A 24489-nucleotide genomic window follows, 5' to 3' on the forward strand; every position below is an offset into this window, starting at 1 on the left:
TTGCTTCTGCCAACTTTATTTCTTGAACGCGGCCACCAGACAGCAGCTCAGAACACACACACATCTCTCAGCATCGTCTCTCCTTCCTGCTTGCCCACAAGGCAAAGGTTAAACAAGCCCCACTACATAGCTGTCCAGCCAATGCCTGTAAGAAATGACACCGTTTATTTCCTGGTGTGCACTGGTCAATACTGTAATGCCGCTTGTTGTGGGGAAGGAGAGACTCACGTCGCCGATGCACTTTAATGGCTTTATTAACAGCGGAGAACACTGCAGGACTTTACATCCACGCCAACATAAACACACTTCCCAACTCTCTCCAAACTCACAGCTAGCACTGAGCCTAGCTCTCCTGCTCGGGACGCCCACCGTCACTTCCCGTCACTTCCTGATGAACTAAAGCTGTAATGACACTCTGCCGTATAAAAAGTAAAATATTAAAAACAAGTGTAAGACATTACTAGCACAGCTTTGTTCTGTGGGTGGTGGATATATTCTATCAGTTATTATTAAGCCTCTAGCTTCCTTTTAGTAAGTAAAAACCTTGGCTATGATTGCACTACATTGTCATGTAGACCTACAAAGTACACTTGGAAGAACAAGAGGTGAATAAATGTATTGCAACTGATGTGAAACTGATGAGGGGTAGGATTAAATAAGCTTTGCTTCTTCCTACTCCTTTTTGGACATGCAAAATTGTGAATTGTACTATGTGATGTGCTACTGTTTGACTCATGCATGTTCAGGATTAAAACCATGAACCATGATAATAACAAGCCTAGTAGTGCTGTACAACTTTTATCCGCAGTCCGCAGTGCCCTCTACTGGTCAACATTATTATTATTATTTTCCCTTTTTTTTCCTCTACTGGTCAACATTCAAACTGGACGCCAACCTGTCTATAGAGGCCACCTGTCTATAGCGGCCACTTTGGCAGACTCCCTCTAGTGGCCGCTATAGACAAGTTTGACTTATTTGTTTCAGGAAAAACTACATCTCACCTTATTGGTGGAGGTGACAAAGCCGATTATTACTATCAGCTTTGCTCATTTGCCCCATTTTTGCTGTTTTCTTTTGACATTGTTCAGTAATTTTACAAGAATAAAGTCTAAATATTAAGCAAAAAGTTGGATTTTTACAAGAATAACATAATGTTATGAGATTGTTATTGTTATCATTTTAGGAGCGTGAAGTTGAAATATTAAAGAAAAAACATGTTATAGTTTTATAGCTGTAAGGATAAAGCTCGTCAAAGGCTTCGTCTTCTTCAAGTTTTGGAATTTTCAGGAGAGCGCCAAACATGGGACATTGAAAGGTGGAAGCAAGTTTTGTTCTCCCTTGGCGGTCCTGATGGCTTCCAACGTCACTGAGATGTTACCTGAGATGTTTTCCACACGGCACAGCGGAGGGGGCGCCATCATGATCCTTCAATGGAACAGTGCACCTTCAGGTTGCTCAGGGGCGTCAAATGGCAGGTGGATATGTGGAGATGCTGCAGGGAGCATCCCTCATGAGTGAAGGCCCTCGTCTGTGTGGTAACGACTGGCTTTTTCAACAGACCAACGCTGCACTTCACAAAGAGGAATAAGCTCACTCTTTTGGACCATCCTGCGTGAACATTTGGGGTTGGATGGCAAGGGAAGTTCACAAAAATGTGTCAGTTGCAGACAGTGGATGCTGGAGCAACATTCCCTCGAGCCTCCTGGAGACACTGGCATCAAGCAGGCACAGACCCATTTTTCAGCTCATTAACAAGAATGAGCTACTCGTTACTCGCTCTTTTTTTTTCTACATTTCATTTCGATTTTTGGCTGTGCTCTTAAACTTTTGTCATCATTTACCTACTGGTGATGCAACATCAGGATCTTTCAGTATCTTGCCCAAGGACACTTCGACACAATCACGGGAGCACGGAGGATCGAACCCGCAACCTTCACTCTGCCACCTGAGTCATGCCGCCCCCTTTCATGCTTCTTTGCAATAAATACCTTTTTGTCTCACTCCCATTTCTTCTTTTTGCATTTTGAAGCTCTACTTAGAACCTCCTTAAGGTGTTCAGGGCACATCCGACAGGCAGGAGGCCTGGTGGAAGACCCAGGACACGTTGGAAAGACCATGTCTCTCACCTGGCCTGGGAACACCTCGGAAGTAGCTGGGGAGAGGCAAGTCAGGGCTTCCCTGCTTTGGCTGCTGCCCCCGCGACCCGACTTCGGATAAGCAGAAAAAGATGGATAGAGCCAAGACAAGGTTCAAGTAACGAAGCGTAAATCAGTGAGCTAGCGGACAATACTGTGTAATGGAACAAGGAAGTGCGTGTCTCACTCAGGTGAGAGTAATGTGTTCCACTACGGAAGGTGTCCTCATTTTACTTTGAACACTGCAAAACCTCAATATCTTACCTGGGGTATTTATCTTATTTCTAGTCAGCCTGTCTATTAGGATTTATAAATGCACAGCCATCAACATCACGTACAGTATGTCCTCCTTCGGCAATATCATTAGAAAACACTCCATGAACGTCCACTACTATGCAGATGCCACACAGCTGTACTTATCAGTGACACCTAGCCAAACTAACGAGCTGTCCAAGGGCATGACAGTAATCACGGCCAGAGGTGACCAAAGCATTCATGTGAATTTCTTAATGTGGGATTTGAATGATCGTGTGCTGTCAAGGATGACGACGAGGCAACTTGACTTGAGAAACAGTCGGAACTAAACAGCCATCGATTTCAATATTGAGGGAATGGGCCGCTGACTTAGAGCCTACAAGAAGAACGTCACTTTTATTGCCATTGAGTTTGAAGACATTCATGGACATCCAGGTAGTGATGGCCTGGAGACAGTCTGTCCGGGCAGGAGGGGGTGATGATGAGGAGGGCTCGGTTGCGAGATAGATCAGCGTAGAGTGCCATCAGCGTAGCAATGAAAACGATTCCAAAATAACAAAAAATATCACCAAGGGGAAGAAGATAAATTATAAAAAGTAGGGGACCGAGGACTGAGCCTTGGGGGACACCGTGAGCATGAATGGAGCCATTGACATTGTGATACTGATGAGAGATGGGAGATATGCTGATATTGCTCAGAGACGCTCCTCTATGTTCCATGGACTTAGACTAAGACTCCTGGCTTGATCTACCATCTGTTTTTATATCTCAACCCAAGCGGTCGGGACAGACAGCTGGGTCGAGCACAAAGCCTGGGTTGGCTGAGCCACTTTTGCAGAATACCCCCATTGCTTCTTATGCTTGTTTGGTTTTCAGTGGTTGGTATACCAGCTATTGGGGTGCATCACCGCCACCTATGGGCGGGAGTGTGAAATTCAGTGCAATGCAATGTTGCACTATTGTCTGCATTATTGTAGTAGTTGCATATAATGTTGCATTGTTTGTTTCATTTGTCCAGGCTTTGCAAAACTTTACATTTGCTTAACAGGGAAGTCATATACCCCGTTTTCAGGTTTTCTCCCGTGGGTTCTCATATGTTCCCTTTTCAATCATTTTTAACACAGTTGGAGCAGCCAAAGGTTTTTGTCCTCTGTGTATTGTCATGTATGTCTCTTTGGAGATATAGTAGCTTTTAACTGCAGGTAGAGAAACTGAAAGTTCCCTCCCCAAGCCTTGCTTGTCACACAATCCTCTACCACAAACAGAGCAACTAACAGTTTATTCCCCTGTGTTTGTTCTCGCCTGGCTTACCAAAGATCTCATATCAGTCCTTCCTTGACCACAAACTGGGCAACTAAAAGGTTTTTCTCCTGTGTGTGATCAATCAAAGCAAACCTCTGAGAACAGGCCTTGCCGCAAATTCAGCAACTGGAAGGTTTTTCTCCTGTGTGCGTTCTCTTGTGTTTTCTTAAAGCGGACCTGTAACAAAATGCTTTTTCTCCTGTGTGTTCCCAAATTTTGCTGATTGGACAATCCTTTAGCGCAAATCGAGCGACTGACAGGTTTTTCTTCTGTGTGTATTCTCATGTGACTCTTACAGCCGACGTACTAGAAAATGCATGGCCACACACTGAGCAACTGAAAGGTTTTTCCCCTGTGTGCATTCGCATGTGTCTTACCAAACCATGCTGGTTTGAAAGTCCTGTAGCACAAAACGAGCAACTAACAGGTTTTTCTCCGGGTACTCCGGCTTCCTCCCACATTCCAAAAACATGCAGGTGAGGTTAATCGGATGCTCTAAATTGTCCATAGGTATGAATGTGAGTGTGAATGGTTGTTTGTCTATATGTGCCCTACAAATGGCTGGCGGCCAGTCCAGGGCGTACCCCGCCTCTCACCCGAAGTCAGCTGGGATAGGTTCCAGCATGCCCGCAACCCTAGTGAGCATAAGCGGCACAGAAGATGGATGTTCTCATGTGACTAAACGGGACAGCGCCACAAACTGTGCAACTCCAAGGTTTTCCTCTTGTGTGTGTTCTCATTTGTCTGACCAAACGTTGCTGGAGATGAAAACACCATATTCCCTTGTGTGTTTTGTCATGTGACTATTCAACCCAGACGAATGAGAATGTGTCAAACTGAGCATCTAAAAGGTTTTTCTCCTGTGTGCGCTCTCATGTGACTCCTTAAATCGGACATCTGAGAGCATGCATGACCGCAAACTGAGCATCTAAAAGGTTTTTCTCCTGTGTTCAGCACAATCTGTATCGTTGCTCTATGGTTCTTGGGTGTCATCCCTGTTTTCACCCTCAGCAGAGCGCGACCTTGTGTGGTTTCTATCTGATACTGGAGCCAAGAGGTTGTCTGCTTGTGATCCTCCACAATGATCTCCATCAGCTTCTGTGATGTGTTGTGGTGAGCTGCTGTTTGGAGGCGCCGCCCTGCTGGTCCAGGGTGTGCCCCGCCTCGCGCCCAAAGTCAGCTGGGGTAGGCTCCAGCATTCCCCCGCCACCCTAATGAGGATAAGCGGCATAGAAAACGAATGGAAGTGTTTCCTACCAGACTTTGTGACTGTGGTGGATTGCAGTGGGGGGGCGGGGCTCGATGACGTCATGGTCCGTGACGACCGTGAAGCGTTTGCAAAAAGTCTTTATGCAATGCATTTTGTTTGAATGGATAAAAAGACACGTAGATGTGTGTTCAAACCTCCAGCTGTTGTTGTCGCCCGTTCCCTTCTCTTCCCCTCAAAAGTTCTTCCTCGCCCGACGCCCGACCCCAGAAATGTTCTTCAGCAGTGGCAATTTGTCTCTTTTTTGTCAAATATTTCAAGCAGTCATGTGCCGAAGCTTCTAAGCGTGTGTAGTGATTCATTTAGTTGAGGGGCTGGGAGTGTCAGAACCACGTGACTGTTTTCGGAAGTGGGTCGGATTGTGGCGCGATCCATTCAGAATATGCGACGTTATCTCTTTTATGGACTTGGGTATGAATTTCATGTCAAGTTTAAAGTAAATAAAACTAGAGAAGCACTCGGAGAGCGCAGACCTCCGCCAAGCGCCATAGTCCCCCCCCCCCTCCCTCCCACATGTTGTGATTTACATTTGCTTAATAGTGATGTAGCAGTTATTTTTTCTTGAAGTAATTAGTTATAGATCAACAAAATGAGGTGAGTATAGCTTGCCATCAGGTTTAAAACAGCAATTTCAGTGGAAAAAGTATCCTTGGTCTACAGCCTAGGTTCCCAAAGTGGGTACACCAATTGTCATGTGGGTACGTGAATAAAAATGAAAAACGATTAGCAGGTAACAGTCACAATTACAAGTGCGCCTGAACGCCTCATGGTGCAAGAGCAGAGCAGAGAGGAGACCGAGCATGAAGACGTTCATTGCTCTGTGTGCATCATATGACCTAATTCCATATACAGTATATGTATACACACACACACACACACACACACACTGTGTGATTCTTGATTTCTTAACAAAATGTACTGTAAATATTAGTCAATGACAACACAACTGAACACAAAATGCGGATTTAAATGAAATTTTTTATTATTAAGGGAGAAAAAAAATCCAAACCTACATGGCCCTGTGTGAAAAAGTGATTGCCCCCCCTGTTAAAACATAACTTAACTGAGATTAATTGAGATCTATCAATGTGGAAAAGGTCATAAAGCCATTTCTAAAGCTTTGGGACTCCAGCCAACCACAGTGAGAGCCATTATCCGTAAATAAAAACATGGAACAGTGGTGAACCTTCCCAGGAGTGGCCGGCCAACCCAAATGATCCCAAGAGCGTAGCAACGACTCATCCGAGAGGTCACAAAAGACCCCACAACAACATCCAAAGAACTGCAGGCCTCACTTGCCTCAGTTCAGGTCAGTGTTCATGACTCCACCATAAGAAAGGCGCTGGGTAAAAACGGGTTCGAGTTCCAAGACCAAAACCACTGCTGAACAAAAACAACATTAAGGCTTATTCCAATTTTGCCAGAAAACATCTTGATGATCCCTAAGACCTTTGGGAAAATACTTTGTGGTCTGACGAGACAAAAGTTGAACTTTTTGGAAGGTGTGTGTCCCATTACATCTGGTGTAAAAGTCAAGATTCAAGATTCAAGAGAGTTTTATTGTCATATGCATAGTAAAACAGCAGTTATACCATGCAATGAAAATGTTATTCTGTTCATTCTCCCAAGAAAAGAAAGAAAACACAAGAAAGAATAAGAACATAAGAAACATAAACATATATACCAATAAATTAGGCAGCAACAAAAAGAAGAGACATTCATACAAATAAATAAGTAATAAATAAATAAAGTGCTATGAGTGTGTGTGTGTTGCGTGCGGCGTGTGTTAGTGCTTCGTTGAGAAGCCTGATGGCCTGTGGGTAAAAGCTGTTTGCCAGCCTTGTGGTCCTGGACTTCAAACTCCTGTAGCGTCTGCCTGACGGTAGGAGTGTGAATAATGAGTGTTGTGGATGTGTGCTGTCCTTGATGAGGTTGTGTGTTCTTCGTAGGACTCTAGTTTTATAAATGTCTTGCAGTGAGGGGAGGGCTGCCCCAACAATGTTCTGTGAGGTCTTGATCACCCGCTGGAGTGCCTTCCTATCACGTGTTGTACAGTTACCGTACCAAACAGTGATGGAGGCGGTAAGGACACTTTCCATAGTGCATCTGTAGAAGCAACTCAGGGTTGTGGTGGACATGCCAAATTTCCTCAGTCTTCTCAGGAAGTACAGTTTCCAGTCTACAGTAAAAAGATCATCATAGCAACAGTAAAATATGGTGGTGGTAGTGTGATGGTCTTCAGGACCTGGAAGACTTGCTGTGATAAATGGAAGCATGAATTGTGCTGAAGGAGAATGTCCGGCCATCTGTTGGTGACCTCAAGCTGAAAGCAACTTGGGTTCTGCAGCAGGACAATGATCCAAAACACACCAGCAAGTCCACCTCTGAATGGATGAAGACTTTGGAGTGGTCTAGTCCAAGTCCTGACCTGAATCCTATTGAGATGCTGTGGCATGGCCTTAAAAAGGAAAAGCCTCCAATGTGGCTGAATGACAACAATTGTGTAAAATTCCTCCCCAGCGCTGTAAGAGACTCATTGCAAGTTATCACAAACGCTTGATTGCAGTTGTTGCTGCTAAGGGGGGGCCAACCACTTATTAGCTTTAGGGGGCCATCACTTTTTCACACAGGGACATGTAGCTTTGGATGTTTTTCCTCCCTTAATAATAAAAAGTTTCATTTAAAAACTGCATTTTGCATTCAGTTGTGTTGTCATTGACAAATATTTAAAAAATGTTGATGATCTGAAACATTTAAGTGTGACAAACATGCAAACAAATAGGAAACCAGTAAGAGGGCAAACACTTGTCCACACAAGTGTTTGTACTGCCATACGTCGCCATTTACTCTGGATTCAAACCACAATCCGCTGCCAACTTTGTTACCCACTACATGTATACCTTTTCGCCTTTTAAAATTCTCTTTCTATAATGTTTATTGTCATTGGTTACTAGTCAGTCCTTTTCTATACCGCTTGTCCTCATTAGGGTCACAAGTAAGCTGGAGCCTATTCCAGCTGACTTTGGACAAGAGGCGGGGTACACTCTGGTTATTTATTGTAATTTTTAAATTATTTATTCATCTTTTATTGTAATATTAGTATAAATGAATAGAGGGAAACATAAGTATGAAAGTCAGTGTGTCTTGGATACAAGGTGGCTTGACAATAAAAACTCTTAAATATTGAATCTTCAATATATTACTATTAATAATTTGTTAATATATATAATTCATTATTATATGCAGTGTGTGTGTGTGTGTGTGTGTACACATAAGAGCGCGTGGTAGAAGTTAAATGTAAAAAGATAAGGAGTTGTAGCTCAAACTAAATATTAAATATTAAGGAAGCATTTAAGTGCATTTCATTCTGTACAGTCCATGCTACATACTCCGATGCGCTAGGTGGCGGTAAAATTTACCTTCATGGCTGCAACCCGCCATTAAGCCAATGAAGAAGAAGGAAGACTGGGGAAAAACAACCAACACAGTTCGGTCCCTAAGTTGGCAAACTTGAAAATAACAAGCGAGAATGGACAAGAAGCGCCGGGCAGATTGAACCTCCATCGCGGGTGAGAGTCCCAGAGCCCGGCCAGCTGACTGAAGCAGAAGTCATTAGCTGTGAACAAACTTGTTCGCTTGCGTGCTAACTGATGCTAACACGCCTTTCTAGCTCGGACAGAATCATAATCAGCTTTATTCACCATCTGTTACCTCACTAGGTATTTGACTCCGGTCTAATATCACTTTGAAGCACAGTTAGCTTTAAAGTTCGACCTGAGCGAGAGTTTTATGTTATGGTTATGTTTCATGTTATGTTTGGGCGACAACTACATACTTTGCTCACCTCACATGTCCGTCCATGTTATTGTGTTACGTTTGTTATTAAGAGGCAAAGCTAATTAGCTTGACATTGTGATGCCTTCAGGGACACGACTAAATGATCATTTTGTTTCAGCATTCAAAACGTGCCATTTGTTTTTCACTGACACAGTTGAAGTCGTTAGTGGGGGTGGGCCGATCGAGCCAAAAATCCGTTGTGTCGATGCCAAGGTGGTATCTGTATCGGATTGATACCGGCGTGAAGCAATTGATATGTTTCCATTTAATTCTATATTTCTTTTCACAATTTTTTTAAAGATGGGACTCAGGAGGGCTTTTGTATCCGATCAGTGCCGAAATTTGCAGCATCGCCCATCCCTGCTTTCCAAGCTGGAGGACAGAAACATTCCAGATGTTTGTCCTCCCAAGAGAAGACGCCGGATGTGTTGCAAAAGTGCCGGAGGTTATACTTGTGATTGTGAAAGCAAGTCAGTGTGTTCTTGCTCTGCTGAGCGAGGTGCTGCATTATTTACATGGGACATCCTTCTGTTGTGAAGATCTGGCAGTGTTTCAGTAACTGGATCCAGTCCATCCCGCCTGCGGTGGTTCTGGCCCGTCTTCTCCTGCGTGTCCGTAACGAGGGCGGCCGGCCCCGTGGGCATTCAGAAACCTCCTCATGGAACGTTGCTAACTCTTCCCTCTTTGTTTGTTGTCAGGCCAGGTGGCGCCATGGCGTCCCGGCTGCTGGACCGCTTGAAGCGCTCGCTCTTCAAAGAAGGCCAAGGGGCGGGGCCTGAGCAGGAAGCTGCCGGTGGAGCAGCAGCAGGGGCATGGAGCGAGGACCACTGGGAGGCGGAGCTAGAGGAGGAGGAAGAGGGCGTGACGGAGCGACTAGGCGGCACTCTCTCCTTCGACAGCCGTGGAGAGGCGGAGGATGGAGCGGAAGGGGAGGGGTCGGGGCTGGACAGCGACTCGGACTTCCTGGAGTCCTTAGAGGAGGGGCTTAGCAGCACAGGTGAGGGGGCGCGACTCAGGATGGCCATACATTTTGTTTGATTGACTAATGAATTGTTCTTTTAGATGCCAGTCCTGTCGGCCCCTCCCCCTCCGGCCTGCTGACTCGGCAGCTTCAGGACAGCTGGCGGAGCCTGCGTGGGCTAGGCGGAGGAAGCCCCGCCCCCAAGATGCAGCGCCAGGCGGACACGTTGTCTTTTGAGGTGACGGACGCCAGCGTGGTCCAGGACGGCTCCTCAAAGTACGTGGTGAGTTGAGAGGCACAAGGTCGTCACACAGGTCTTCGTGTGTTTGCACGCATGACGATGGCGGTTGTGCTCTGCCGCCAGCTCTACACCATCCACGTCATCCAGTCCGGAGGCAGCGACAAGACTCCGGCCGTCATCACCCGCCGATATTCCGATTTCCGGCGCCTGCACGCCACCCTGCGCCGTCACCACAGAGGCCAGATGGAGCGTGTCGTCTTCCCACGTGAGCTCCTGGGTGGCTGTGGTCATGAGGACGTGACATCATCACTTCCTGTTTGCCTCCACAGGAAAGAAGCTGCGCAGGAACTTCACGGCCGAGACCATCGCCAAGCGGAGCCGCGCCTTCGAACAGTACTTGTCTCATCTGTGCTCCCTCTCTGGCCTGGAGGGGGCGCCGTGCGTGCGTCAGTTCTTCTACCTGTCCGACCTGCAGACTGCACAGCTGCTCATCAGGTGACGCGTCTCTTCCGCGGGAAGTGGTGCTGGCTCTTGCTAGAAGATGACATCATGCGTGTGGAAGGTTTCAATGGGAGTCAGTGCTGCAGTAACTCCACACAGATGTTCTGAAACCCTTGCGATGTTTCTGATTGGACTTGTCTCGTGTCCAGGGTGGGGCGTTACCAGGATGCGTTAGGTCCGCTGCTTAACGCCAAGAGGCTTCAAGACAAACTAGGCGGGGTCGTCTACTGCCATTCTGATGGCCTGGCCCCACCTCTGGGCTCCTCCCATTGGTTGTTCACGCTGGTGGGACTGTCCTGCTGTTTCCAGGAAGTGGACCAGCTGGAGGAGGCCCGAGATCACATAGGCTGCGCCCTCCGAGTTCTGACGCCCCCAGAGGAGAAGCCACTCCCACCACAGACGCATCTGGACAGGCCCCACCCTCTCCTGCTGCCGCTCTTACGGGCCGGCGTGCGCCTGTGCTGGCAGACAGGAAGAGACAAGCGGCGGTGGGAGGAGCTGTTGCGTGTGCGGGAGGAGCAGTGGGCGGGGCTTGAGGGTCAGCCAACTATCAAGGAGTTTCTGGTCAAATGTAACCTGCATGAGAGCCAGGAGCAGGGCTAGACGACCACACACGTGCACGCGCATCATGTATAAACATGGTAGTAGCACAACACTCCGCGTATATGCACATTTTTAAACAGGGCATTCCCGTTATTACAAGATAACTGTAATTGATTGTTATTACTAGAGGTTATTTTTAGACTATTTTGAAGACAGGTAAAGCTAAATATATTGTATGGGATATTACACTTGACGAACGGAATGAGCAGTAGTTATTTCATGTGTAGTCATAGAAAACCTATTTTTATTGTGTGAAATATATTCCTATTCATCTTTAGTGTGTGTTGCTTCATGAAACTTGCTGCTTGTGTGGCATTGGAGTGGATGTGGTTGCCACGGAGACCAGGGGCAGGCTGGATGAGGGACGAAAATAGACTTTTGAGTTACGGGAACACGTGACCGTGTCATCACGTCACTTTTACGTTTATGTTCTGCTTTTTGGTTTGTTCCAGTGCTCCATTTCTGAGTTGTTGTTGTGGTTGCCACGGCGACACGCTTAAAGAAGCATGTTTGAAACCCCAATTGAGGCGTACAGTATGTGCCGTGTGTTTATTTGTCTCTAGCGCCACACTGTGGTCACTTTGTTGTCGATGGGAATGTCTTGTGTGGAGACGTTGTTGGTGTCATGTTCTGCTGCAGACAGAGTGACCTGCGTATTGAAGATCTGCATGTTGCGAATCACTGCTCTCAAAAAGGTAGAAGACGGCAACGAATGTCAACGTCTGATTTTAAGTTTGACAACGGTGTGGTTTGGTTTCATGCGTTTTTCTGTCTCAGATGGAACGGAGCGTCTTCCCTTGGAGCTGCCAGCTTGTCATGTCACGTGGTCACCATCGTAGGCGCATGCGTGACCGACGGACGTGGTGCATGCTGGGGGAAAGTTGACTGTGGCGGTAAATATGCCCTTGACTGAAACGTCACCATGGCGACAGCGAAGAGCCCAGTTGCCCTAGAAACAGCCGTTGCCCTGGCAACAGGAGGAGAGCTGTGAAGCAGAGACGAACACGCTGGTTTGGACACGCTAAATCCACAGCAAAATAGACCTTTGAGCTCCCGAACTGTCATCAAAACAGTGAGAGCGTGTAGAAATGTGACCCTTCGCTGTTGCCATGCTCACAACAGAAGTACCCGAAAACTACTAAACACAAGTCTTTGCCAAGGGTGAACGTAAATGACGCATGAGGCGTGTCAAAATTAGCAGGCTACTCCCTGATTTGATTCGTACGTGTTTATTTTAGTACTTCCTGTAGCTGAGTAGATTAACAAATGTAGGCGGTTGCAAAAGTGTGCTTAAACAAAAAAGAAAAAAAATGTCATTGTGCTGCACACACTTTACTGGGTGTCATTACGCAATCCACACCGGAAACGCGATCGGTTCTGCGCATGCGCGCGGCACACATCACTACTTTTGCAAATTTTTCCAACAGCTCTTCTGCGACGTCACGTGTTGTGGTAGTTATTCTTTAAAACCTATGAACATGAATGGTATATAACCATACTTTATATATGTAATATGTTGGGGGTTATTTTAGACCTTGTTAGCATGCGGACGTTTCTGTCGTCTTTATTACCCAAGATTGAGCTACGTAAAAATCTATGCCATGCACATAAATGTCATATCCGGTTATGTATAACATACATGAAAAGTACAATAAAAGCACCTAAAATACAGTGATATTTGAATATAAACATCCATAAGCAGAGTGCAATGATGGATTAATCTAGATTAATCTAATTCAGCTAGAGTTTTTTTTTTTTTTTCTAAACGGAGATGCCGTCCATCCAAACATATCTTGCTAGCAAATGCTGGCTATTTTTTCTGTGAGGAAAATAAGTCATTTATAGAACCAAGGAAAAAGGACTTATAATTTATCCACTTGCACCATGGATACAAGGAAAAACAAAAGATTGATTATGTAAGTAGGCCGAGCGGATGTAGACGCGTTCTGCACATGCGTAGAACCCACTGCGTTTCCGGTACGGATTGCGTAATGTGTAATGACACTGACAGGCATGTTCACTTCTTCCCTGTCCGGCTGTAACATGACGCCTCGCTTCCTGTTTCATGATGACTTCTTCAGCAACCAGGAAGTGCAAACGCTTGCTGTTCACCAGCGAGACTTGACTCCAAAGTTAGCTTTCCTGAGTGTTGTTGAAGGTGCTCCCCAACAATTAAACTAATGAGACAGACGCCGCCTCCTGATTGGACAGGAAGCAACACGTTGGAATGTCAGTGAACTCGATGAGATGGTTGGGAGGTCACATGCTCGGTGCAGCTTATTGCTCACTGTCAGCACAAACGTCAACAAACACATCACCTAGCGTGGAAAAGTGAGGAACACAGTACTGTGTATATAAAAATAATTATCAAATATACCAGATTGTCCACAAACAAAAGTTACACATCTTTGGTGACTAAACTCTACAAAGACTTGAGTGGAAAAGACTTCCTGTGGCACACACGCACATAGAATGGCACAAACATCTCCACACACGTTCTTGCAGAGAGTTCTACCCATCATGTTACGACACTTACGTGTGGAATATTATTCGTATTTTCCACTGAGGCGTTAGAGAGAATCATTTGTTTATGATTTTGTACTAAATACCACAAAGGCCGCTAGCCATTCCCCAGCATTCCAGTATTGTGCTGGAATGCTGGTCTTGGCATGTTTCAAATTGGATCGTTGGTCAGAACTCTTTGTAAGAAAGTGGGCCGTTGTGGACCTGAAAGTAAGCTGAAGTTCTTCTGGTCCTCGGGTGGTGCTGCAGTGTCAGTCTGGCATGGTTTTGACGAGGTCTGAGCTTCACAATTCTGCAGAGATGTTTCACTCTGCTCACATCAATGTTCAGGTGGTCTGGTCTCCACAGCTCCACTTAGACATTTTTAGGTATTGCAGGTTCTCCCCTCAGAGGAGCTTAGAAGTGCTGTAATGTTCTTCGCACTCTGACGGGAACAGAACCTCAGTTGGGTATTTCATGTTCAGAAACCTGAGGTCAAAGTGAACCTCCCAATATTGCAGACTCATCAGTGCTAAGCACCTCCCAGACGTCAGCAACCTCCTTGAGCATCTAATTTTGGTTCTGCAGCTTCTTAAGCCCTATCCACACGGAAACGTCTTCAGGTCAAAACAGCAAAGTATTTTATCGTTTCAGGCTTCCATCCACAGGGGAACGCCATTCTGGGTGACCTGGAACGTTTTTTTTTTAAATGGCTTCCAGAGAGGGAAAATCTGAGAAAGCCGACTTGTCGTTGCTGCGTATACAGGCAATACGAAAACGATGATGTCACCGACTCACCGCCGCCTCGGTGCCGTCACGTGAGCAGAAGTGAGCTTTGGTGACAAACCAACATAATATCTGAATATATTTAAGCATCACCCCAGTCGACATTCTCGTCAGATTGTGTTGTCTTAGACTCGCAGTAAGTCTTGAAAGATGACAGACTTTAAGCGCATGCGTTCTTTCTTCTTCTGTGGTTTGGTGTGTCCCGTGGTTCCGCCCGCGTGCTTGTGTATTACATCATTTTCACTCAGTGATTCGTTCTGGACGCAACAATTTACTAATCCGGCACAGTATGGACAGGACTTTTTTTTCAACCCGCCAAAAAAAAAATCTCAGTCACGTTCCCGTGTCGACAGGGCCTTAAAGAACATGAATGGTCCTTGGAAGGTATTGCTTGATTCTCCAACTTCTGTTGATTTGGTGCCAAAAACAAATGAAAAAAGCCTAGTTGGACCACTCCTGGAATAACGACCTTTCGGTATTGAAGTTGACTGCAGAGCTCACTGTTGGCTCACCTGAGCAGCAGTAACCACAGCCCCCTCAGACCGTAGTAACTGAGAGTAGAGGGCTGGGACACAGCTGAGTGTCGGCCTCCACTCTGGTCCCGTGAGTCAGGAGCTCCTCGACCGTGGTCCAATCATCGAGCAGCTTGCTGTTCCTCAGCCGGTTCTGCTTCCTGTGGCTGAGCTCCAGAACCATTTGGGAAGACAGCGACCCCTGACCTCCACTCGCCGCGTCCTCACCCCCACGGCGCTCTCGGTGTTGCCGCGACAATGCAAGGTGACGTCTCCTTTCAGTCCGGTTCCAGTACCTGCCGGCCCACGGCCCATCCTCCCCTTCGTTGTCCCCCGGTCTCTCCATATCGCCCCGCATCTCTTCGTCCGTAGTGACCTCGCTGCGCTCCCGGGCCAGCCGGTATGCTCGGGCCCGGAGTAGCTGGTTCCTGACTGACTTCTGATTAGACTGTCGGGAGCGGGGGGAGGGCGGAGACCGGGGGCTCATGTGCACCCCCAGTGTGCTGTAATAAGGACCAGCAGAATCTTTTTGGATGCTGGTTCTATTCCCCAGAGTCTGAAAACCGCGCCAGTCTGTCGGAGTGCTAGGAAGCATCCCATGTCTTCTCAAGTCTTCCTCCCTTCTGCGGCCCATGCTCTGGCAGGTTCTGGTTGTGTTCTGGTGACCTGTCAGGCTGGTTCTATCTATGTTGAGGTGAGCAGAAGGCGGACAATTGGTAGGATAACTGGCCCGGCTCCTGGGACCCAGTGTGTTGCTGGATGGACGTGGTTGGCTGCTGTGGACCTGCTTCCTCACGGTGTCTGTTTCCATGTCCACAGGGTGGCTTGCCCTGCGGCGCTGCTGGGCCTCGGTTAGATCCGTTACTGTTCGACTTCTTCCTGGCGCCTCGATGGTACCGCCCCCTCGTCCCTGACGCTGCTCCAGCCATAGTGCCCTGCGCTGGCAGGGCTCTGTACGGCAACCTAGCGGAAGAGAAGAATCATCAGGCCGGCTGTGGTTCTGGTTGGACCACAAGAAGAAGCACCGAGTCTTCATACAAATGGTGTCCACCATCTTTAAAGGTACAGGATCGGTACCGGTTGGTTCTATCTGTTTTGTTTTTTTCCGTACCCTTTCTTTTAGGGCACTGGTGGACTGATCAGAACCATGGTGAATGGAACTGGTCTGCTTGGTGGAAACAGAATGTGGGCCAAAGATAAAAGCTACCCCACTACTGCACTTGGAACCCCCAAAGAAGAGTGACAAAAAGTGTTATGGGACAAAAATGCTGATAACTTCATAACAAACTGGACCGCTGTGCTTCAGTTGACCCCCATGGCGAAGGTTTACTCACCAGCAGAGGGAGAGGGTGGCGAGCGGTTGCGAGGCAAAGTCGGACTCCTCTCAGCTCGGTGGAAGTGCACCGTGGTGGTAGTGCTGTTTCCCACCGTGCAGTGGGATGACTGCGGCGCACCCCCCACGTGGCTCATGGGAGTGGTCTCAGGGATGGACTCCAAATCCCAGCGTCCCCTCTGCTCCCGGGGGGAGTGGCCTGAGCGCAATTGGTGTGCGTGTCTGTGGATCTTGTGGAAACACCTGTGCTCTCCGGTGCTGACGCTGTGGAAGCCAGAGTCGCTGGGTTCTGAGGAGATAAGCGACTCGGAAGAGGAGGAAGAGCCTTGCGAGGAAGGGGTGTGGCCGGGTAGCGACGACATGGCATCCGTCTCAGCTTCGGAGAGCGCCACCCGTTGATGAGGGCTATCTGGGCCGCATCCCAGGCCGCTGTCCAACTCGCTGAGGGGTAGGTATCCCAGAGGACGCCAGGGAGGGCGGTAGTCAGACTGAAGGGAAGAACATTTATTCATGAGCCACTTGGTGACATCCACATTCTGGAATGCGAAGTCCTACCTGCTTGGAGAAATTCTTGTGCTCCATTTGCTCAGAGTTGTAGCAGCCAAGCAGACAGCTCTCTGAGTTGGGCTGATACGCCGACATTTCAGGAGCCTGACCAAACACAACATTTTAATTGTAATACAAACGCTTTAGATCACAGGTACAAACGGACAAAATTAGTTAGAGATCAGGTGACAAGCACTGTCATCCGGGAGAAAAACGGAGTAGAACCGCTGCCACTCCACATTGAGAGGAGGCAGATGAGGTGGCTCGAGCATCTGGTCAGGATGCCTCCCAGACGCCTTCCCTGGGGAGGTGTTCAGGGCACATTCGACCGGTAGGGAGGCCTCAGGGAAGACTCAGGACACTTTGGAGAGACCATGTCTCTCAACTGGCCGGGGAACGCCTCGGGATCCGCCGGAAGGAGCTGGAAGAAGTCGGCTAGGAGAGAGAAGTCTCTGCTTCCCTTCTTAGGCTGCTGCACCCGTGACCCGACCTCGGATAAGCGGAAGACGATGGATGGATGGATGGATGGATGGATAATACAAAAGCTGTTATGACTTATCATTTGCTCACCTGGCAGTCCAGACGGTCCAGGTGGTCCAAACTATATGAGACACTGGGCAGGTAGTTGGAACCATGATGGTGTTGGCTGGTGGGGTAGGTGTCAGGTGACATCATCACGGTGTTGGCGGCATACACGTTGGACGCCATGTTGTCATAAAAGTGTCTGAGAGGACGACAGCCACTGATTAGCATCATCAACTGCGTTCAAGAGTCCAAATGTTCATGTGGTCCTCATGAATATTCATTGTCTTCAAGTTGCACGGGCAGCTGTCGCAGCAGTTGCCTCATGAATATTCACGAGGGAACCGAGTGGCGCCGTGCAGCTTCTTATGACCTTGGTGATAAGGGAACTAACAAGTACTGAGTGTATTCTACTGTACTTCCTGAACAAGCTTTTTCCAGAAATCAATATTTGTTGGACATTTTTCCAGCCTTTTCGGTCTCTAACTACACTAACCATGGCAACCTATGACCCCTCACCCGTCGTTGTAGCCCCCTGCTCGGCCCTCCTCCGGCTCCATCAGTCCCATGGCTCTCAGCGCCTCCCAGTGTCTCTCTGAGGGGGTCCTGCTGTGCTCCACACGCCGCCTCCTGTGGCCTCGTCCCCTCCTGCCTTCCACCTGCATGCTGATTGGCTGGCCGTATTGGTCGACGAAGCGTTGCTCGTCCCGGTGCCTGTGACGGGAAGGCTGGCGAGCCTGCAGAGCGTGACGACACACATCCATAACGTAACTCTGTAAGGACATTTTTAGCCAGTTCGGCGAAGGAAGAAAGTCCTCGGCAGCTAGCAGTCGGCTAAGCAAGCATCAAATGTTATTGGAAGAAAAAAAAAAAACAAGCTAACTCGGCAACACAAATTATAGCATGTGCTATGGTGTAAAATGATAAGACTGTGGGCGGGGGGGAAATCCTCACAGTTCTTGAGGTTCTGTTGTGTCCCACAAAGAACAAAATGTCCTCAGTGCAAGCGCTAGTGCATAGGAATGCACCTGCCCGGTTGCCAGGCGACAAGATACACATCTTGTTTGCATTACAGCCTCTCCTCCCAAGTGGGTCGACATCGAAGAAGCCCCCCAAGGGCTCGTCTGTCGTCTTTGTTTGGTGATGCTGGCGTTACCACGGCGACGGCGCAGCGCAGCCCTAAAAACAGCAAAAGTTGAGTTGTCGACAAGCTACTGAGGACTCTCACGGGATGCAGGGGAGCAGCCCTCGTTAACCCGGCCCGACTCTTCACTCTCGCTGTTCAACGCCTCGGGATGCACGTGCACAGGCACACACGCGCACACACACACACACACACACACACACACACAGGAGAGAGCGCGTGCATGACGATGCTCCCTGGAGAAGAGCGTTGCGCTCCAGTGCACTTTGACATTAACACAAACTGATTTAAGTCTCGCTTTGTCCTTTTTGGCTTTCACTCATTTGTTACCACTTTCTGGCACACACACACACACACACAAACACACACCATAACACAGTCAAGTACACAATGACACTAACATGACACGTCATTTTACTCACTTTTCCTCCTCGGAGCTTTTATCACAAGGTTACGACAGTCAAACTCTACAGTCGGGTCGAACCAAGATACGCCTCTAAAGTCACACCATAGTTCAGAGGTCAAACTGTCATGCGACACCTCACCAGAGCTTAGTTCAGTGAGCATGGAAGGACTGACAGGAAGGATTAACAGCGTCACCATACTAGTCCCTTGTCAGCAAAGTTAACATATCCACTGCTTCAGTTCTGTTGACACTTAAGAATGACGTAAAACATTTCTTGTACACTTACTGAAGCTTTTATGATGGTCACAGTTTGACCCTGGCGCAGGTTATTCCTTTTGACACCATTATCAACAGTGCTTAACGTCTTTTACGCTTGTGTGATGGTTAACTCATTCAGTCCCAGCCATTTTTCAAAATTCAACCCCTTCAGTACCGGCCGTTTTAGACGATTTTGACTTTTTCATCAGAAAAAGAAAAGTTTATTTCTACCTTTTTCCCGTTCGAACATAGGCAAATTTCAGAAAAATATCAGTTCCCGACAAGAAAAGGGACAAAAGCACCTTTTTGTGAAAAGAAGTCATGCTTTTACCACAACATAAACAACACAAAATGGGTTGTTTTATGTCAAAATAGCAAATTATTTACAAATATAACACTACAAACTATTTACAGTTGGAACTAAACCGGGCGTGTGCATGCGATAAAATTTCCCTTCAATGTGTAACCTTCTGCATGCTACACTCCTCCACGCTCTCTCGCTTCCTCCTTCCTGTCATGTGTGATTCTTACCGTTCACATGATCCATGCCGAGCGCTTATCAAATGCACTTTTGCCACCTTGTGGCTGTTCTTACGGCTGAAAACCGCATGGAACGTGACCTCTTTTATTGTGCACTCGCCTCATCACCTCTTTTTGCCTCTCAGGCAAAAACGTCTTTGGGAGCGAGCCTTTGGGTTAAAAAAAGAAAAAAAAGTACAGTATATATACGTCTTTGGTATTGAATGAGTAAAGAAAGTAAAAATGTGACTTCAGACGTTACCTGTACACTTAGTAAAGCTTTTATGATGGTCACAGTTTGACCCTGGAACAGATTACACTTATCCAGTGACAGTGAATTTCGCGGCTTTGTTTTCTCGCAGCTTTTCAAAGTATGTTATTTAGAAAATCATCAATGTTTTGTGAATCAATAAAGCCTATTATTAGTAAAAACGTGCATATTTTTAAAAATGTAAGCATTTTCAGGTTTAAAAATGACAAAATAAAGTTAAATACAAATTTAAGGCATTCAAAAAAACGCATTGAAAAACACGTTGTGATGTGTAGTATTCTACACTGGTCACTAGGTGTCAGTAATGTTACATTGGCGAACAGCAATACAGTGCTGGAAACAAACGGAAGTAAAAAAAAAAAGAAAACGACAAGGAGCCCTTCCCAATGCTAACGTGTGAGTCCATTATGTCTTGTTTTCTCTTATTATGTGTACTATATTGGGTAATAGGTGTGTTATTTCACGTCTACAGGGCTCTAATAACGTTTTTTTTTTTTTTTTAAACCTTCAGGTCATAACGGATGTCTGTGATCTAACTACGGAAATATTCCTCAGGTTATTTCTACGACTGTAACTTGGCGTTGGTGTGTCTGTCTTTGGGGGCTTTAGTGGCGGCCGAGATACGGTAAAGAAATGAAAGCGGGATGAAAACATTGCATAAGCGTGTGATTGTGCTGACGTGAGGAGGAGGGGATGAGGAGGAGGAGGGTGAGTCAGTCTTTCTCCTGTTTTGGACACAACAATCAGTTTGTCATACAACCTTTGTTCTGCCAGATATTTTCATATTTGACTTTATTTTAGGACCGATTCAGATGTTTCTCAGCACGAGTGCTTTGGGCCCCCAACACGTTTTAGATGTTTTAGCTTGGAAGCTAAAAGTAGAGCGGTGCGCATAGAAGCGATTGTCGTCCTCGCTGGTGTCGTCGAAGGACGTCCAGTGTGGCCTGGCAGGCAGCGCCTCGACCCACTAATGTCAACATGTCACATTGAGTACAGTCAAGCGTGCTTTACATCCACACAAAGTAGGACAACGTGAAATGCAACTTAAACAGCAGCTTGGAGACGCATAATAACATGGATCACATGAATAATCATTCACGGCGGGTCATTAAGGGGCTCATGAATCATATACATGTATTGTACGTCCCTGTGTTGCTTCTGAATAAGTAGTATTTGGACCCCCTGGTGATTGTAACCAGTCTAGGCCTGCCTGGGGCTTGAACCACGGTCCACTGAATGAGAGTCAAGAGCGCCGGGCATCGAGCAAAAGGCCTGAGCTGTCAAACCGCTGTCCAGTGCACTTCTTCTGGAATGTTGCACATCATCCACCATCCTCATGTGAGACATGAACACACGTCTTTCTCTTTTCTGTGCTTTCTGAAGATATAAAAACAGGTCAAAAGAGGCAGATAAATAATGCACGTAGTGGGACACACCTATTCCGCCTAGAAAGGCTGCTATTAAAACACCTCCAAAGAGGTTTTATGTGTTTGTATCTATGCCGTAACGGGTACATTTCAACATGTAATACAGTGATCCCGCGCGCCATCACGGTTTTAGAGCGTATGAACGCTGTTACAGGGCAAGCCTGGCCCTTTAAGAAGAAGGCAAGGTGGCGTGTCTCTCTCTTCCCTCTCTCTTCTGTCTGCACCGCCTATTGTCCCCTGTTGTGTCATGCTAGCAAACTGCTTGCAGTCTTTGCAAGTTTCTCCCCGACAAAACCCACATTGTCGACGAAATGTTCTGCACCCAAAAGGCGGAGGAAGGCAACTGTTGCACACAAAGTTGGACCTCTGGGCGTGGCGGCTATGGGGCGCCGTTACGGAATAAATGAATCTTCGGTTCATGGAAGATGAGGAGAAGGAGGAAAATGCGACAATGGGAGCAATATGTTGTAACGAGGATACAAAAACGCTTCAGCCGAACGGCACCGGGACGAAGAGGCACGGGCAGAGTGAAATACACGTGAGTCAAAAATTCTAAGGAAATTTTAAACAGTGTTTAAACAAGAGATACATGTGAGAGAATGTTAATGCCTGTCTGAGAAGAGTGTATAAAGTGTATGGTGAGGGGTTGTACAGCCTAAAACATGTATAATCATTAAAAATTAAGTTGTTTACTTTGTGGATTTCGCTTATTGCGGGCTATTTTGGGACCCTATCCGCCGCGATAAGCGAGGGAACACTTTACTTACAGTATTTTGCTCATTTGAAGCATTAGTGGAACTTCCTTCCTGGGCGCATTGATTTTAGAAAGGAACGCTACACCTAGCGTCAAAAACAGCAGCAGTGGCGGCAGCGCCAACATGTAATGCTACCTTTCGCTAGTGGCCTGAGGCATTGTGAGAAAGTGTGTGGTGAAGCTAGTCACCAGCCGGCTAGTAGCTAGCCGGTGTGGGGTGGCGAGGTGTCACTACGCAGGTAACATAGTTCTTGGGCGTAACAATGTTAATAACAATGTCGCTGTAGCTTGGTTCATATGCAGGCCACATTATGTAAATGGAACGTTGTTGGCGATTTTTGGAGGTTTTTTTCAGAAGGCTTTAGAGGTGGAATAGGTGCGGCCCATGACACGTATTCTTAGGTGCCTCTTTTAACCTGCTTTTATATCTTCAGAACGCACAGAACAGAGAAAGACGTGTGTTCATGTCTCACATAAGGACTGTTGATTGACAAAATGTAAAAAAAAAAAAGTGCACTTTTCCTTTAAGGAGGCAGAGAGTGAGGTTTAAGTAAATAGAATCTTAGCCAACCCGATCGCCACAAAGAAATTTGGCACCACCTGTTCACCCTTGCTCATACATAAACCCATTACAATGGGACAGTACAGTAGATGGCATGGAAACTCTGCTGCTGAACACACATCACATGCACCTGGTCTGCCTTAGAATAAGAAGATGTAGCAGGAGGGATCAGTGTCATTTAACGAGTATTCAGACCACTCGAGAATCTCTTTTCCCCCCAAAAAGCTAGTGGGGTATAAGCTATAACACGAAAGCACATTTAGCTCTTGTCAACGAGCAGCAGGTGCTGCTGTTGGCCACTCCACCAGAGGCACTCACAGGTGGCTCAGTCTCGCGTGTGACGTTAAAAAAAAACAAAAACAAAAAACACCAGAAGAAAGTTTTAAACTAGAGCTGTCGCTCGATTAAAATAGTTAATCACGATTAATCACATTTGGTCCATAGTAAACTCATAATTAATCACAGGCTATAATAAGTAGGGATGTATTTTAAATCTCTTTGTGGCAAACACTTCCATACGCATGTCGATACACGAGTTAAGATACGACAATATATTTGAAAAACAGTACAATTCAATACGGTATGCAAACGATACGATACAATTTGATATGATTCAACGCTTACATTTGTCGACGTAGATCTTACATTGTAAAATAAAGAAGCCAATTGTATAAAGGTGTCACTCTTGCAGTATTTTCAGATGTGTAAAAGAGCCCGGGGTCCGCAACCGCCGGCCGTGAGAAGCATTCAGGTGCAATGATAAAAACAAAAAAAACACACAAAAATTAAAAATGTCAAAATACCCTTTTCTTTGCTCATTTTGCTCAATATTTGTTGCCCCTTCTGGCTTCACATCAGCTGCCACGCCGCCGCGTTTCCTCAAACTGCGGTGCGGGCGGAGGGTCAAACAGGACGTGCACACGTTAATCGCGCATCAGAAAAACTAGTACCATTAAGGGAAACATCCGTTTGACAGCCCTTTTGAAACATATTCAGTTTCCTTTTCTGTTTTACTTACATGCACACGCGTCAAGGCCAATTATGACGACGTGCCACCACAAATAGATTGCAGTCCTTTGGGAGACAGTGGACGTGCTTATTTAATAAGCATTACTCAGTCTAGCCTGGCTCGCCACTAATACTGATATTATTTTAGACATGATGGCGAACATGCTGCCAACATTTATGCTGTAACATTAGCCTGATAGGTGACGTGAACATTAGCATACAACGTCATCCACCGTGGCCAACACGCTCGGAAACATTTGGCCATGAGCGTGAAAACGAACTTTCAACGTTCACACTAAACTGGCCGTCACATTTGGTCTTTTTTTCTGTGTATCATTTTATTAGCATGACGTCTTGCCGCATCTTTGTTTGATGCCATGATGTGGTCACATGACGTGACCTCCGCCATGGTGCGACATGACGCCACGTGACTTCATGGCATCGTCACATGACATTTGTTGTCTCTCGCGTTTATTAGCGGTTAAGGGCTCCTGACAGCCGTGTCATGTGACCGCCGCGTCGAAGGCTGTTTCCACGGCAGCCACCGATCACGTGACGGATGACGCTTCTCCTCCCTGCAGGTGGTCACTCACCTTGTTGCGAGTGAGCCGACACCCCATGCTGGCAGCGGGCCGAGGTCAGAGGTCACCGGTGACGTCGGGAGGATGATGAGGAGAGAGGAAGGGTTGAAGTCAGCTCACGGCGGGAACACGCAGCTGCCATGATGGTGCCCCATGACGATGATGGCGATGATGAAGAAAAGCCAGCGAGTGATGGAGGTATGCAGGGGAGAGTGTTCCTCCTCCTTCGCTCTTATCCTCCTCCTCCTTCTCATCC

General features: G+C 46.9%; 2 protein-coding genes across 8 annotated transcripts in view; one reads left to right on the top strand and one right to left on the bottom strand.

The window, feature by feature from the left end:
* snx21 (sorting nexin family member 21) overlaps positions 1-24489 on the top strand; it is a 58997-nt gene that overhangs the window by 17994 nt on the left and 16514 nt on the right. Inside the window, exons 1-8 of one of the 7 annotated variants that reach the window (XR_008573683.1) lie at positions 8333-8528; positions 9495-9793; positions 9859-10040; positions 10122-10263; positions 10328-10493; positions 10649-11995; positions 20511-21866; positions 24234-24431. Coding sequence is in view for 3 of the 7 variants with exons in the window: in XM_054799059.1 (XP_054655034.1) it covers positions 9508-9793; positions 9859-10040; positions 10122-10263; positions 10328-10493; positions 10649-11102 (1230 nt within the window). In the remaining 4 variants the exon portion in view is untranslated. Of the gene's footprint in view, positions 1-8331; positions 8529-9494; positions 9794-9858; positions 10041-10121; positions 10264-10327; positions 10494-10648; positions 20464-20510; positions 21867-24233; positions 24432-24489 lie in introns of those variants that run through there. The other 6 variants (XR_008573687.1, XR_008573682.1, XR_008573685.1 and 3 more) reach the window with 6 other exon arrangements.
* Positions 12316-24488, bottom strand: LOC129194064 (uncharacterized). The gene is made up of 6 exons (XM_054798974.1): positions 24246-24488; positions 17823-18040; positions 17352-17505; positions 16791-16886; positions 16237-16723; positions 12316-15865 (listed from the first exon to the last, which is right to left on the bottom strand). The coding sequence occupies exons 1-6, from the start codon at positions 24270-24272 to the stop codon at positions 14928-14930; spliced, it is 1920 nt and encodes a 639-aa protein (XP_054654949.1). The 5' UTR covers positions 24273-24488; the 3' UTR covers positions 12316-14927.

Source organism: Dunckerocampus dactyliophorus, chromosome 1, assembly GCF_027744805.1.
Source record: "Dunckerocampus dactyliophorus isolate RoL2022-P2 chromosome 1, RoL_Ddac_1.1, whole genome shotgun sequence".
Classification (NCBI taxonomy): domain Eukaryota; kingdom Metazoa; phylum Chordata; class Actinopteri; order Syngnathiformes; family Syngnathidae; genus Dunckerocampus; species Dunckerocampus dactyliophorus.

What these genes read in the sequence shown, in the direction of transcription:
- LOC129194064 (XM_054798974.1), bottom strand. Translation starts at nt 24,272, where the DNA reads ATGGGGTGTCGGCTCACTCGCAACAAG. An exon ending in GCAGGGGGCTACAACGACGG is followed by an intron (nt 17,506 to 17,822) that starts GTGAGGGGTCAT and finishes TCGTCCTCTCAG; the next exon opens with ACACTTTTATGACAACATGG. An exon ending in TGGACCGTCTGGACTGCCAG is followed by an intron (nt 16,887 to 17,351) that starts GTGAGCAAATGA and finishes GTGTTTGGTCAG; the next exon opens with GCTCCTGAAATGTCGGCGTA.